Source organism: Erythrolamprus reginae, chromosome 2 (genome assembly GCF_031021105.1).
Source record: "Erythrolamprus reginae isolate rEryReg1 chromosome 2, rEryReg1.hap1, whole genome shotgun sequence".
NCBI lineage: Eukaryota > Metazoa > Chordata > Lepidosauria > Squamata > Dipsadidae > Erythrolamprus > Erythrolamprus reginae.
In genome coordinates, this window is record NC_091951.1 from 327058739 (window position 1) to 327075899 (window position 17161).

General features: G+C 42.1%; 1 protein-coding gene across 4 annotated transcripts in view; it reads right to left on the reverse strand.

The window, feature by feature from the left end:
• PARP8 (poly(ADP-ribose) polymerase family member 8) overlaps positions 1 to 17161 on the reverse strand; it is a 259356-nt gene that overhangs the window by 156186 nt on the left and 86009 nt on the right. For 2 of the 4 annotated variants that reach the window (XM_070743362.1, XM_070743364.1), the window contains exon 4: positions 6487 to 6585. The exons of the other annotated variants lie outside the window; for them this stretch is intronic. In XM_070743362.1, the coding sequence (XP_070599463.1) occupies positions 6487 to 6585 (99 nt within the window). The remainder of the gene's footprint in view (positions 1 to 6486; positions 6586 to 17161) is intronic. 4 annotated transcript variants of the gene reach the window in all.

Below are 17161 nucleotides of genomic sequence, written 5' to 3' on the forward strand. Positions count from 1 at the left end.
CCCTCGTGAGTCGGACCCTGAACTACTTGAGTCAGGTCCATGGCTGTCATGGTGGCCATGAACTCCTGTGCTAATCCTGAGGAACCGCCGAGCGACGGCAGATTGAAGTCCCCCAGGACAATGAGCCCGGGGAACTCCACCGCCAGCCCGGCCACCTCTTCGAGCAGCACAGGCAGGGCTGTTGACACGCAGCTGGGAGGCAGGTACGTGAGTAACAAGCCCACCTGAACCCCTAAGTCCAACTTCACAAGGAGTGACTCACAACCCGCGATCTCAGGAGCAACGAGTCTACGCAGATGGAGGCTCTCCCTGGCTACAATAGCCACTCCTCCCCCCCTTCCCTGGGGTCGAGGCTGGTGCCATATCTGAAACCCGGCTGGACATATTTCCGAGAGAGGCACCCCTCCCTCTGGGCCCAGCCAGGTTTCAGTAACACATGCCAGATCGGCCTCCTCATCCAGGATCAGATCCCGGATGAGGAGAGCTTTATTCACGACCGATCTGGCATTGAGTAGCATTTCCACCCCTCCCTCCATTTCTCTTTCTGTCTCTGTCTAAGCACCACATTAGGGGCACATCTGTAGTGATTGCTAACAGTCAATTATGATGGCACATAAGAATAGTCACATCTAAACCTATTCAAAACCAGCTCAGATCCTGTTCACCAACTACTGTTACCATTTCTATACTACAAAAATCCATGTTACCAAGGTTTCAAAAGGAGTACAGCACTTGATTTATGGCACCTGATTTTTTTTTTTTAAAGTTCCTTTCTTTCTTTAATCAGTATATTCCAGGACCAAAAGTTTATTACTGAGTTTTTGCTCATTGTGTAGATGTTAAGGACGCAAGCAGCCTGCATGAACAAAGTAACAATTCCATCACTCTTTAAAATGATAAAAAAATCAGGTGGAAAATTTTCAACCTTTCTATTACAATGTTTGCATGATAATTCATTCCTGTTGATTAGTTGTTCTGGTTCTTTACACTCTTTTTATTGCTAGAGATTGAACTGCAATTTACTGCTTTTATTGTTGTTTGTCAACTATTCTTCCCTAACATAATATATTCTAAATAAAAAATAAAATTTAGTTTCAAGTAAAGAAATAAAGATAACAAACTACAGAAACAAAATCCAAATCTGATTTTTCAAACTTTTCCCATCTACAAATAAACCTTTAATTTTTGCCTTAGCTGGGCCAAACAGTTTGGTGGAAAATTATAGTTAAGCAATAAAAGGAAATAAACAATGACATAAAACCAGAGGAGCTTATTTGCCGTCTCATGTTTCTATCTCATTTTGGACAAAGAAATATTAGAAAAGGTTAAAAAAAACCAGGTAATTCCATAGCCATGTTCTTTGGATTGTACCATTGTAGTGCAATAATTAGAAAGCAGTATTGCAGTTAAATCTGCCTATTTCCAGCAGTTCGATCCTGACTGGCTCAAAGTTGACTCAGCCTTCTGAGTCAACTTTTTAAGGTCAGTAAAATCAGGAACCAGATTGTTGGGGGCAAAATGCTGACTCTTTAGCCTATTTAGAGATACCTATACAGCTCTATGAAGTGGTATAGAAATTTAAGTGCTATTGATATTTTTGAACATTTTCATTTTCTCAGCAGGAAACTTGCATTTTCTTTCTGAAAAATGACCCTAGCACCTAATAGATTATTTTGCTGCATTGATTATTCTAATACAATGGTACCCCAGTCACGACCAGGTTTTTGAGTAGAAAAATTTGTAAGAAGAAGCAATATTTCCCTTAGGAATCAATTTAAAAGCAAATAATGTGTGCAATTGGGGAAACCACAGGTGAGGGTGGAGGCCCTGTTTTCTCCCAGGATATTCCTAGAGAGGCCCCATAGAGGCTTCTCCCCGCCTTTTCTGGCCCTGTTTCATCCCAGGAGATTCCTAGAGAGGCCCCACAGAGGCTTCTTCCCGCCTTTTCTGGCCCTGTTTCCTCTCAGGATATTCCTAGAGAGGCTCCACGGATACTTCTCGCTGCCTTTTCTAGTTTCAGAGGCTCGGGTTTGTAAGTGGAAAATGGTTCTTGAGAAGATACAAAAAAATCTTGAACACCCGGTTCTTATTTAGAAAAGCTCGTAAGTAGAGGTGTTCTTAGGTAGAGGTATCACTATAATTAGAAATACTTTCTGCCTATCCCCCTCTATTCCTAAACTACATCTTACATCTTGTGAGCAGTGATACAGCTAAGCCTGCATATACTTGAGAATATATGAATACATATATGTTTTACTTTACGTCATAAAATATATGGAGTTGCAGTGCTTGCAGCTTCCTATTTCTTTTCTTTCTTTTCTACCTTACTATAAAAAAACCACCCCAATTTTCGTTGATGCTTTCTACTCAACCTTCTTGAACCTGAAATGAAGCTTGGCCGGAAATCTGAGTCTGCTATGCACTGCTGGTTGTTGGCTTGCTATCTCAAGATGTTCACAGTGTGGTAGGCATAACACAGTCCAAGAGCTGGATTTGTGTAAATGTGCAGATGTGTTGAATTAATGAGTGAAGTCATTTCATGATATTTGTGTTAAACTAGCTATCAGAAATCTGTATAAACATAATTACTTATTAGCAATGCATCACACACACACACACACAAACACACCATAAACAATCAATTTGCTGGATCAAATAACAGCATTGCCAGTTCACTTGAAGGTATACAGCTTTCAAATTAGTTTTCCAGCTGCACTTTCTTTAAGGTCACAAATATCCATAATACAATCAGCATCAACTGACTAAGCATTTTGCTCACTGGAGAACTGGGGCTTTTTCCCAAAGTTTTCCACATATATTCTCTGCTCTCAAGCATTTCTGTAATTTCCCAGGCCCACAAGACCTGACATGATCTCCCCATCACAAGATCTACTAACTACACAAAGCACTTATAATCAGAAGAATAATGATACGGACATCCCCTAAAATCCGCTGAAGATGTTACAAAACCAACTCACAAGCTCGGACCTCTGCCATCATTTCCTAGTGTGTTCTCGGTGTATAGCTTAACAATGGTCAAGAGCAGGGGGTAGGCTACTGCCCGGATGGGAGAGGGATGCAGTGGGGTAGCAAAAATGGGGCTCAACCCCAGAGCACCCAATTTACACTGAAATATGTTGAAAGAAAATGCAGGCTGTCCTGCATAAGCCACGCCCAGTAATGGGCAGCATTGTGGGTGTGGCTTATTTTGTGGGTGTGGATTAATGGTAGGAGTGGCTTGCCAGCCATGTGATCAGGTGGGAGTAGCTTGAACGATCATCATCATTCAATTGAACTCTTAATTCCTCGACTTACAACTTTACCAGTGTCACTCGCTGGTGTTTCCCGCGCTCTCCTTCCTGGGTCGCCCTCCTGCCTCAGGCTGGATAGCTAGGTGAACGGGTGCTGCCAGAAGCATAAATTCTGCCAGCACCGCTTCCATCCATGTCTTCTGCAGGAGGTGGCCGCAGGAGGCTAAGGGGAGCCGGGCAGGAGAAAGGGAAGCTAGTCTGAGGCCAGGAAGGAGGAAAAAAGCAAGGAGCGCAGAAACAGCAGCAGCAGTGAAAAAAAGGAGAGCTGAGCCAAGACCAATAGTACAGGAAGTGACAGCCGCCGATCAGTTGCATGCACATCTTCATTTCCACCGATGGAACTGTGTTCCACCCTGTCCTGCCTGCTGTCCACCCCTGGCTTCGCCCACAATGTGGTAGTAAAAATTTTGGTAGCCCTTCACTGGTCAAGAGGATGGCTGTAAGTGCAACTGAAGAGTGTGTGTGCTTGTGTGTGTGTGAGGAAGGGTAATATTGAGGTCTAAAGCCTGCAATTCTAAGGAGGATGCTACTTAGAGGAAATGGTTCTGCATACAAGTGTCAGAAATTAGGACAGCTAATGCCAAGTTTGCAATAGGAAAACACGCAGAATCTGTCCCAGAAACTCTGTATTGATTCCTTTTAGTTATCGTAATTGTACAACACGAAACTGGGCTTCATGGGGAAATAATAGAAAAGCACTGAGTGTTTGTTGGCATTCAGCCTCAAGTTTTGTTCTGATAAATTGTATTCCCAAATCAATTGTAACTGTTTCTTTTTCAATATAGCATACCAGATACAAAACTTGACATAATTAATTTATGTTAATGAAATCATATAGATTAGCATCTGCTTACTGGCATATGGATAATAGGGTAAAAAAAGGGGAAAAAATTAAGTCCTTATTCTTAAGGCTGGAAATGAATTTTTTACCCCAATGTTTGTAATAATCTCTTCTCTTACTCATATAAGGAAGAATTTGGATGGGCTAAATGTAGAAACAATTAATTTTTTGCATTTGAGAAAACCCGACAAAATCTCTTTAGTGTACCCAAGTCTGGAAGTGGCAAATATTTGATCATAGTGCCAAGGATTAAAAAATTAAATACAGGATCCAACACTATATCACAAATCACATATATACATAGGAGAGGCTTATGCTACATATGAAGATATTTTATTGCTAGCCATGGAGTTAACAAATAAAGTAAAATAATAGTTAAATGGCTTTCAGTAATCAATCCAGTGTTTATTTACTTATTTGTTTATCAGATTTATATGCCACCCCTCTCCGAAGACTCGGCGCGGCTTACAACATGTAGGAAACAATATACAAAATCCAATTAATTAAAATTGATAATCTAATACTCTGTACTCTCATTCAGTCAACAAGCTCACAATACATTCGTCGGCAAGGGAGTAGCATCTAATGACCCCTGGCCTGACGGCATAAATAAGTCTTCAGAATCTTACAAAAGGCGGGGAGGATGGGGGCAATACGAATCCCTGGGGGGAGAGCCGATTCCAGAGGGCCGGGGCGCTCACAGAGAAGGCTCTTCCCCTAGGTCCTGCCAAATGACATTCTTTAGTTGATAGGACCTGGAGAAGGCCGACTCTGTGGGACCCAACTGGTCGCTGGGACTCATCCAAGGTGAATTAAAAAGCAGATCAAAGGAGGGGGGGGGAGATTATTGGCATCAAAGAATTGTGGATTTATTTTTTTCTGAGAGAGGGTCCTTACTTATTATAGAGCCTTGGATTTCTTAATCTAGTGCATAGTTTATTTTGAAGTTTAAATCAGGGCTGCCAAACTCAAGGCCTATGGGCAAGATCCAGTCGACAGGCTGCTTAGATCTGGCCAATGAGGCCACCCTGGAAACAGTGAAGGATCAGTTCACAGTTTATTTGCCAATGAAAAGGGCATTTGGGGTGGCCACAGGCAACCCTCTTGACTAGTGATGGGCGAACCCAACGGTGTTCGGGTTCGGCAAGTTCAGCCGAATTTTACGCAAAATTCGGCCAAACCCGAACTGAACCCGAACTCGAACCTGAACGGGGAATCCCTCCCATGAAGAGATTCCAGGCACGGAGCTTTGACGTCACCGGCAGGTTTCTAAGGATGCCAAGGTGATCACTTCCTGGATTCCATGGAATCCAGGAAGTGATCACCTTGGCGTCCTTAGCAACCTGCCGGTGACATCAAAGCTCCGAATGCCAAACACGACCCCGAACTTTGCCTGAACTTTGGAAAAAATTCGGGTTCATGTTCGGCATACCGAACACCGCAAAATTTGGTACGGACCTGAATTGTGCGGGTTCAGTTCGCCCATCTCTACTCTCGACCTTCATTTTCACTGACAAAGTTGCAGGAGACCAGCACAGCCGAAAACGAAGCTTGGAAGCCCATTTTTTGCTGGCACAGCACTCAGGCCACCACAGGTGCCTCAACATGAGTGGCATCGAGCAAGCCATGCCCCCAGGCCAGGCCTCCCAGCTCCATGAGGTGAACCATAACCCTAATGCAGCCCTCAATGAAATCATGTTTTACACCCTAGTTTAAATAATAGATAGTAGGCTTCATTTGTTCCCCACTTCAAGGAAGGTGTATGTCAGCGTTCCAAATAGCACCTGAGAAATAAATCAAGTCCCAGTCCAATTCTCTCAATCAGTTCAATTTACTAACAGAACCATGTTGGCTCCGCCATTGTCATTCCGATTCTGAATAGTTCCCAGAATCCCACCTAGTTTAAGGTTCATCTTACATCCCCCACACCCACAAGTTCATCAAGAGAGCCAGTCTCTGTGTAGAGACTTATCAACTTCCTCTTCTCCAAAGTTGAGGCAGAACAAACGGTGACCTTGGCTTGGATAAAGGAATCCTTAGTTGTGACTAGTAACTTTCTCCTCTGACTACTCACTACCCCTCCCATCCCCCCTTGTGTTGTGTCAGGCTGAACTCTCTAACTCTACATGAAGGCTTTGGCCTGACAGAGTATTTTTTTTCAGTATATATTTTTTATTTTTCCCCATAGTTTTTCAATATATTACAAAATACCTTCTGTAATGTATCTGCCCAGAGATAGCATGCCACTATCTCATTGGCTGCTCCCTGTCTCCAGAGCTGGGAAACCATTGGTTGTTCTAAGTTTTAGCTGGGTATAAATAATCTGTCATTTACCATGTTCGTGTTCTCTTTCTGTTCTGCCATTCGACTTCAAAATCAACTTGTGTTCCCGGCGACGAAGGATTTCGTTCTCCATGTTGTTTCATCTTCACCCTGCAAACAATTAGTGCGTGAGTTACCATGTCTACCCAACTCACTTATCCCCCCTTCGATCCCCAGGGTGAAACTTGGGACTCCTACGTAGCCAGATTTGACTGTTTTCTTATCTCCAATGGCTACACCGAAATTGCTGGGGATCGCAAGCGCTTCAATTTTTTAGGGTTTTGCGGGACAGAAACGTTTGAAACGGCACGCGCAATGTTCGCCCCTACTTCTATCCACGATGTGCCGTGGGACGTATTTCTCACCACCTTGCAAGATAATTATGCCCCCGCTCACTCCTGTTGTGCTCACCGCTACAAGTTCTTCCACTGCAATAAATAAATCCAATAAATAAATAAATAAATAAATAAATAAATAAACTTGAGGGCGAGTCCATCAAGGAGTTTGTTGCTGTGCTCCGCCACGCTGCTCTTTATTGCGAATTCAACAATTTGGATGACTATCTTCTTGGGAGGCTGGTTTTTGGCGTCAAAGACGGACATATGAAGCGTCATCTCCTAGCCATTCAAGACCTGTCCTTTAAGGCTGCCCTGTCAGAAGCGCAAGCTATCGAAATGTTCACCCAATCCCTGGCAGCAATGGATGTTTCTGTAAATACCACCGCGGCAACCCCTTGCCAGGAACTCTCTCGTCTACCGCAAGACCTTGAAAAGTCTTTGGCCTTGGAGGAGGAGGTTTGTCGCCTTGCCAGTTACCGTCCTAGAGACATCCTTCCTGACCGTCCACACCCGCCTCCTTCTCCATGTAGGGGGTATAGCGGCGATCATTTCCGTGCAGCATGTTCCTTCAAGGATGTCACTTGCCACCATTGAGGCGCCCGAGGCCATATCGCCCAGGTGTGCAGGCTTTGTCGTCTGCCTGCTACGACATCCACCTTCTCCAGAGACCAGTTCTCCAGAATTTCCAGGGCGCCGTCGAGGGACTCCGCTTTTTGTCGTTATGATTGCAATGCTGTCTATTCCTCATCTTCTTCGTTCTCGGCTACTGTCAGAACCACCACCTCCCCTTCTATGGAGAAAATCTGCATTTCCGTTTACCTCGGCCGGGCCCCGTGTTCAATGCAAGTGGACACTGGCTCCGCCCATTCCTTAGTACCATGGGCTACCATCAAATGATGTTTTCCTCGCCTGTCAAAATGACTCCCCCGTTTCTTTTGGCTTAGATCCAAAGCCAATCCTTGGCTTTATGTCCAAAAGTCGATGCTGAGTTGGATCGCCTTGTGGCGCAGGGCGTCTTAGAACCCATTGATCAAGCCACCTGGGAGACCCCGAATGTCGTGGCCATTAAGGCGGACGGCGGAATAAGAATTTGCAGGGATTATAAATGTTCAATTAACAGGGCGCTAGCGGGTGCTTTTATGGCCGTTAAAAAGGATTATCGTAGGGTTGGTTTTCATTCTGACTGGGGCAATGGGGGAGGGGGAATCAAAGCTCCCTGTTTGGCACTCAGCTTTAAAAAGGTCACTAACCTCTCATCATCCAATAGTATCATTAAACTCAGGAGAGATAGAAATAAAGTGTCTGGAATTGCTGCCTGGGGTAAAATGAAACAGTAAAATAGTGCTCACTTTTTGCACAGGGAAAATCAAGGTGAGAAATAGACCTTTCCCATGCAATCTTATGGATAGCAAAAGGCCAAAAAAGATGCCTTGCATTTTTCTTTAAAAAATCTCATAGTGAGATTTTTCTACATAATGACAACTTAGCTAGAAGTCCAGATAGATTTCAGAAGGGCTGCTACGTTTTTCGCCTTAAAGTATGATTCATTATTTACTTACGTATTCATCAAATAATACTTTTTCTACATCAAATGCAACAGTCCACATATTCTCAATTACGCTTTATGCTCTCAGTATTTATTACGTTTAACATACGCTGTGACAGCTCGGTGCTTCACTGAATGGGATTGGAGTTAGTCATGCAGACTATAAACGTTTGCTAAACCATAAAAATTCATAAAATTAATATCCATTGATCTGCTGTGTACAGAACCAATATGTAGTGATTAAACTACTAGAACCTTAGAGAAGGACCGTTGAACTTACCTGAACGGTCTTCTCGATGTGCTGCAAGGAGAGTCCAACATGGGTAATACTCTAGTTTGATTGGTAGGGACTGAGTTTAATTTTAATATTAGGTAGGTACCACCCCCTAGCCCCTCAGTCAATAATAAAATGAAGGAGCAGTAAACCATTGAAATATATTAAATAAGTAGACAGCAAATATCAACTTGTCAGCTCAAAACGATTTAACTGAATGTCACAACACTGGTCCCAAGCCGGGAAGGTTTGAAATCTCTTTGCAGTGCATCGAGAAGACCATTCAGGTAAGTTCAACGGTCCTTCTCCAATGCACTTGCAAGGAGAGTCCAACGTGGGATATGCCCAAGCCTTAGTTAGAGGGAGGGATAGGCTGGACCAGGGGTGCTGTTGTAGAGCATACCCCCTGTAACACCCGCCTCCCAAAGGCTGACTCCGATGAGGCAAAGGCATCTATATGATAGTGTTTAATAAACGTAGATGGCGTCGCCCATGTAGCTGCCCTGCAGATGTCTTCGAGGGATGCTTGCATGGTCCAAGCTGCTGAGGCGGCTGTGCTACGAGTGGAGTGTCCCGTCACTCCCTGTGGAACCTGGTGTCCCCTTGCTCTATATGCCTCAGCAATACAATCACGCAAGCAGCGACTAACTCTTTGGGATGAAACTTTGTTTCCCCTAGAACTCTGGGAAAATGACACAAATAAAGCCTCTGAAGTCCTGAATGACTGTATTCTTCGAATGTAAATTTTTAGAGCTCGTTGCACGTCTAACTTGTGCCACCTTAACTCAGAAGGATGAGTACCGTGTGTGCAAAAGTCTGGTAAACTACCTCTTGGGCTCGGTGAAAGCAGGAGTTTACCTTAGGTACAAAGGCCGGGTCCAATCGTAAGACAACCCAGTCTGTATGGAACTCGCAAAGATCCAATCTTACTGACAGTGCCGATATCTCCGAGACACGTCCGGCCGATGTGATTGCAACCAGGAAGGCTCTCTTAATTGACAGAAATCGAAACGATATTGTCCGGATTGGTTCAAAGGGAGGTCCTGTCAAGGCCTTCAGGACTAACGGTAGATCCCATGTCAGGTATCTATGGACTGTCAGTGGTCGGACGTTAGAAACCCTCAGGAAATCCTTGATCCACGGATGACAAGTTAGGGGGCGGTAGTAGTCCTGAATGAGTATGGTGGATAAGGCTGCTACATGTCTGCATAGAGTGTTTGGAGCGAGACCCCTATCCAGGCCTGCCTGAAGAAAAATCAATACAGTGCGTGGGGAAGCCCTTTGAGGGTCCACTCCCTAATGTTGACAAGTCACAAAAGGCTGACCAATTGGTTTGGTAAATGCACCGAGTTGAAGTCCTACGTACAGCCTGCATGGTAGTGATGACTGTATCTGGTAAATGTTGGTGTCTCAGTCGATCCCCCTCAAGTGCCAGACGGTCAGTTGCCACCATTGTGGCTCTGGGTGTACGATGCACCCCTGGCTGAGGGAGATCAAGTGGTCCAGAATCCTCCAGTACAGGGAGACGTACAGGTCCTTTGGGTCTGCGAACCATGCTTGTCGTGGCCAGTAAGGGGCCAACAGTAAGATCTCCGCCCGTTCTGAAAGGATCTTTCTGATCACCCTCGGAATTATGCATGTTGGTGGGAATGCATAAAGCAGTCCTTGTGGCCACGGATGGCGTAGTGCATTCACTCCTTCCGCACCCGGCAATGGGAAGTGGGAGAAGCGCGGGAGCCACGTGTTGTGGCATGTGGCGAAGAGGTCGATCACCGGGTGGCCAAACTAGCGGGTTATTTCCTGGAAAATTCTGGGTTCTATTCGCCATTCCGCCAGATCTATGATGATGCGGCTCAGCCAACCCGCTTGGACATTCTCCTGACCGGAGATGTGTTCTGCTGTGAGGGATGCAAGGTGAACCTCGGCCCACCTGAAGAGTGCCTCCAATTCCCACATCAACCTTCAAAGGCCACATATGGTCTCTTTGGAAAAGGTACCCCACCCCAGTGAAAGGCTACCCAAATTTTTACTACCACACTGTGGGCGTGACTTATGCAGGACACCCAGCATTTTCTTTCAACATCTTTCAGTGCAAATTGGGTGCTCTAGGGTGGAGCTCCATTTTCGCTACCCCACTGCATTCCCCCCGTTCCGGGCAGTAGCCCACCCCTGCCCTTCCCTCTCTTTTGAATAGGGATGTATCATCCATCTAAATGTATGATCAGCTCCCCAAATGCAAGATTCCCAACTATGTAGTATTTTCTGCACCCATTCCAGCTAGAAGAACCAGCTACCTCCCAATTCATCATAAGAAAGGCGGCGACAGAGCGCTATCCCCTTTTTATAAAGACTCAGTTGCTGAAGAACGGATTCTTTTTCCTTTTATAAATTAAATAAATAAATAAAAATAAACCACATCTCATAACCTGAAATCTGGCTTGTGATCAAAATAATTTCCAGCATGAGTGTTGCAATTTGCTTTCCTCTGTGCCAGGCCAATAATGGTCCTCTGTTTTTCTGAATGTCTGGGATTAAATTTGGGAGGCAGGGGTAGGAATACTGTATAAGAATTTCATGGTCCTGAGATATGTCTTCCCCACCCCCATCTTTTTTAAAGAATACAGCAAATTCACTATGCTATATTGCAAGACCTTCTCCTTTTGCATAAAAATGGCTTTTTCTATTTATATGCAACTACTAGAATGGCTAGTTTTTAATATTAGATTTGTTTTCATTGTCTTTTCATTATTGTTAGCCGCCCCAAGTCTTCGGAGAAGGGCGGCATACAAATCTAATAAATAATAATAATAAAAATAATAGAAGTGGCTTCTGGATCTATAAAAGTGGCAAAGGAGATTTCCAGACAATATAACATTGCTTGAATGGGACAGCTCTTGACCTTATGAAGGGAAGTACTTACCATATTTTTCGGATTATAAGATGCAACGGTGTATAAACACACCAAGATTTTGAAGAGGTAAATGGGGGGGGGGAGGTTTTGTTCTCCCTAGTCCTCAAGAAGCACTCTGCAGGCCTCCCAAACCCTCTGCACACCCTGTTTTTGGCAGGATGCAAGGGCAGGGCTTCAGAAGGACAAAATGGCTGTATTAGGTATAAAAGACGCACCAACACTTCCAGCCTCTTTTTTGGAGGGAGGGAGGTGCATCTTATACTCTGAAAAATACATTATTATACGTTGCTTCAGAAAATTGTACTGCAGCTGTATTTCCATATTATTTTTCACAAATTACAGCCCCATCTCTCTACCCTGGAATACAGTTGTATATTAAATTTCACTGGCAAAATCTTCAGATACTTCACAGCCCATAAAATGGGCCCAGCCCTGCCCTAGGAAAATGAATACTAGTGAACATTTCCCTGTATTAACATTTATTTCCAAAGTAGCAGCATCCTACATATTTAAACATGATTACTATTCTTGCCTGTACTTTCAAACTAACAATTAGAAAATAAGGTGAAAGGTAAATATTCTGTTAGTTTGACTTGATGTCTTAATAAACATGTCTGGGCAGAGAACCTAGTAACAATGAGGAAGTGGTTTGCTTCAGGATGTTTTTCAATATCTGAGTCACTATAATAAATTATAAGATTACAAATGTTGGTAGCAACATTTAGAATGTTGGATGATTGAGAAATGTGAAGGAATTTGACAAAATTTGAATTGAAAAACTGTGGACTTGATCAACAATCTAAGTAAGGCTTCATACAAAGGCATAATGTATATAAAGAGGACATTAAAATATTGATTGCTGTTTGACTTCACAAAACAGAGGAAAACACATTTTCTTATTTAGCAATATTGGTAAATAATTGGAATTAATAGTCTGCAAACAATCTAAACCTTTATTTGGATGCACCAAAATGTTTGCACCAACAGAAATGCAAACCTAGAAAGAAGAAAGGCAATATAATTTATTCATATTAGCAACATTTTGCAAAGCAATTTAGAAGCATTGAAACAATTTCTAATGTGTCCAAAAATGCTGTTGTACTTTCTACTAAATTATACACATGCAACTTCTGAACACAAAGCACTACCATAATTTAGATATGTAGCAGGAAACATGTTTTGCACAGTTTCCTATGTATGTGTAACAAAAGGTAGTGTACTTCAGTTTTTTAATTTAAAAAGTGAAGATAGTATTCTTAGGTTTGATACTGCTAACTTTGCTACACACTATATACAACTGTCAATGACACCTGAAAATTATAGCAATCTGGTTTGAAGTAATATAAAAAGCTTGGTTCTTTGAACAAATGTTAAAAGTGAAGTTTACTATCATACCTATGATTGAATTGTTCGTTTTATTTACATTGCGCCAATCACATGTGGAGTGAAGAAAGACATCTAAAATTCAACATACAGAAAGAGGAAGGAAGTGAACCTGTGGTTATGCTGAGATGTAGAATAGGTAAGGTTGCTTTTTGACAACTGCTATCTTCCAGATATGCTGCACTACATCTTTTACAACTCACTTTTGGTTAAAAAAAAGAAAAAGAAATTAAGAAAGTTGTAGTTCAACATTACAGAAGGAAGATAAACTGGGGAAGAGTGAAATTCATAAAGCTACAATAATTAGAAAATGCACAACGCTAATAGGGGTTTTGAAGAGCAAAAGAGATGCCATAATTCAGTTACTCTGGGAGCCACTGTTAAGTCTATAGTGAACTGATAATGACAAGGAAGAGTCATTTGAAGGAAAAGAAAAGAAAAGAAAAGGGGACACACACTTAACCTGGTGTTCCTCTCGGGGCAGTGGAATGATCTGGAATTAAGGAGTACAGTGTTCCCTCGATTTTCACGGGTTCGAACTTCGCGAATAGCCTATACCACGGTTTTTCAAAAAATATTAATTAAAAATACTTCGCGGTTTTTTTCCTATACCACAGTTTTTTCCATCCAATGACATCATATGTCATCGCCAAACTAATAATTTTTGCAAATAAATAACAAAAAAATTAATTATCGTTAATAAATAATTATGTTTATAAATATCAAGATCACTATTCAATGGTGAGTACCAGTAATAATGGTGAGCAAATGGTTGTTAAGGGAATGGGAAATGGTAATTTAGGAGTTTAAAGTATTAAGGGATGGCTTGTGATATTGTCCATAGCCAAAAAGGGTGTATTTACTTCCGCATCTCTACTTCGCGGAAATTTGACTTTCGCGGGCGGTCTCTGAACGCATCCCCCGTGGAAATCGAGGGAACACTGTATAGATTTTTTTCCCCTTGTAATGATCACATCATTTCCTAATGAGGTTAGACTTTAGGATGCTACTCCCCCATGGCAGGGAGGTGGAGCCGATTAAGTGGTTCTGCCCCAGACACCTAATGGACTATGAAGGATTCCAGAAGGAGCTTGGGGTGATTCCAGACTCCCTTTTCCACAATCCAGCCGAGTCCCTGGTGGCTGCCTGGAATAGGGTGGCATCAAGAATACAGGAAGAATATTTAACAACCATGTTACTAACTTAACAACTGAAATGATTTACTTAAGAAATGATAGCAAGAAAAGTCATAAAATAGGATAAAGTCATTTAACAAATTTCTCACTTAGCAACAGGAATTTTGGGCTTAATTGTGGTCGTAAGTCAAGAACTACCTGTAGTTCCTCCTAGTAAAATCTAAAATTTTCCATCCTTTTTTTCACCGAAAGCTCAGAATACCAAGAACTGGGTATTGGGTATCTCACAATGCTTATTTCCAGAAACATCATAACTACAAAGTCTGAATGTATGAATAAGACAGCACATATTATTATGGTTTGAACTTGCCTTTACTGCTAAGATATTAAGACCAAAAAAATAAACTTTTGAGGATTTATGATAACTTTTTTTACAGAAAAAAAAAGGGGGGTAGGTAACTATTTGCCTAAATTGCTTTGCCCTTCTATCATGCAATACATAAAAAATAAGAACTTGAGGGCTTAGAGAGTTCACTTACAACTGAAAGGATTGTGGGCACATTAATCATTTTACAAAGCTCCTAAAGAGCTAGAGAAGGCTGAATTATTGTCCTGAAAGAAATACTCTTGACCTCTATGAATTAAAAATTTGGCATTGCCATAAAAAGTACATAATGAGCTATACTCCTCTATGTCATGCTGTACAATTTAGTTATTCCCGCAGGGAAGGGAAGAGAGGGTAGAGAAAGAAGAGAAGGAAGCCACACCCAAAACTTTGTTCAAAGAGTTGTAAAAATAAAATATCAAAACTTTTTAATGACAAATGACCATTGATGCAGTCCCTAAGATTAAAAAAAAAGAGCTCTCTCCTCTACTGAGTCTTCACAATGCTGTCTGAACCTCTTAGATCCATGGATAGAACACAGAACATTTAAATCCTCAGCAGTACAATAACTCCCTTCAATAAGTGAGCTAGAATATTGCTAAGCCTGTCCTAATAAAAGCTATTCCTACCTGAGAACTAGAAATTGCCTTCCTAACCATATTAAACTTATTTATTTATTTATTTGTTTGTTTGTTTGTTTATTTATTTTGTCCAATACACAATGAGGGTTTTTAGTGGGTATATATCTATATACACATAGTAAAATACATGAGGAAGGTTATAGAGGAGATACTCATAGTAAAATATATCTAAGAAAGAATAGAAAAGAAGATATAGTAATAGAACATATCAATGAAAGAATAGAAGAAGAGATATAGGAATAGAAGAAAGGTATAGGAGATATAGGAGAGCAATAGGACAGGGGACAGAAGGCACTTTAGTGCACTTGTACTTGCCCCTTACTGACCTCTTAGGAATCTGGATAGGTCAACCGTAGATAATCTAAGGGTAAAGTGTTGGGGGTTTGGGGATGACCATTGCAGTAAAAGTCAGCTTCATCTGCTCCAAACTGTACTAACTTTCTGTGGATTCAAAAAAGAATACAGAGAGAGGGAGGGAGGGAGGGAGGGAGGGAGGGAGGGAGGGAGGGAGGGAGGGAGAGACAGAGAGAGTTTTCAGAGTGTCCTGTATTTCACCTGAAGTTATGTGTGGGTTTTTCTTTGCATCCAGAACAATTTTAATGGCAGTTGTGGCTGACAGTTTAGCTGGTCTACCTGGCCATGGTTTGGTTTCAACAGAACCCCTCATTTTCCACTTTTTGATATTCCACTTTTTGATTACAGTTGGAACACACTGCTGATTGGCAGTGTTCCTTGGATATCTTTTTATATCCCTTTCCTGTTTTATACAGTTCAATGACCTTTTCCCCGCAGATACTTAGACAATTCTTTTGCTTTTCCCATGACTCGGAATCCAGACACGTCACTGCATCACTGGATGAAGGATGCAAAGGTCTCTCAGAAGGCCAGAAACATAGTGGCCGTTTATACACACACACACACACACACTGATTGCATGCAAACAGATCATAGGTGAGGATTCAATTTCAATTTATTAGATTTGTATGCCGCCCCTCTCTGAAGACTCGGGGCGGCTTACAACAACAATAAAAACAATATTACAATGGCACAAATCTAATATTAAAAATAACTAAAAACCCTATCATAATTAAAAACCAAACAGCACATACATACCAAACATAAATAATAATGAGCCTGGGGGAAGATGTCTCAAATCCCCCATGCCTGGCGGTATAGGCGGGTCTTAAGTAGTTTACGAAAGGCAAGGAAGGGTGGGGGCAGTTCTAATCTCCGGGGGGGGAGTTGATTCCAGAGGGCCGGGGCCGCCACAGAGAAGGCTCTTCCCCTGGGGCCCACCAGACGACATTGTTTAGTCGACGGGACCCGAGAAGGCCAACTCTGTGGGATGGTTATTTTAACAGCCATTCACATCCCTTTGTGTAAACCTATGTGCATGTTATCAGGCTAAAAGCACCAGAGTATGTAAACTTTTGATCAGTTTCTTTTGTCATTATGATTGCAAGAGAGTAAACCCAGCTGATTGATAATAAATGGCTTCAGCCAAACACTGACCATGAATGACAGAAAGGTTTTCATGCTATCATTCATACTCTGAAAAAATGGCCAGGAAACCATCAGTTCTGCCAGGGTATATTATAATAATAATAATAATAATAATAATAATAATAATAATAATAATAATAATAATTTATTAGATTTGTATGCCACCCCTCTCCGAAGACTCGGGGCGGCTCACAACAATAATAAAAACAATATTATAGTAGAACAAATCTAATATTAAAAAAACATATAAAACCCTATCATTACTTAAAAAAACCAAACAACACATTCATACCAAACATAAAACAAAGTATAAAAGAGCCTGGGGGAATGGTGTCTCAACTCCCCCATGCCTGGCGGTATAAGTGAGTCTTGAGTAATTTACGAAAGACAGGGAGGGTGGGGGCAATTCTAATCTCCAGGGGGAGTTGATTCCAAAGGGCCAGGGCCGCCACAAAGAAGGCTCTTCCCCTGGGGCCCACCAAAAAACATTGTTTAGTCGACGGCATCCAGAGAAGGCCAACTCTGTGGGACCTTATCGGTTGCTGGGATTCATGCGGTAGCAGATGGTTC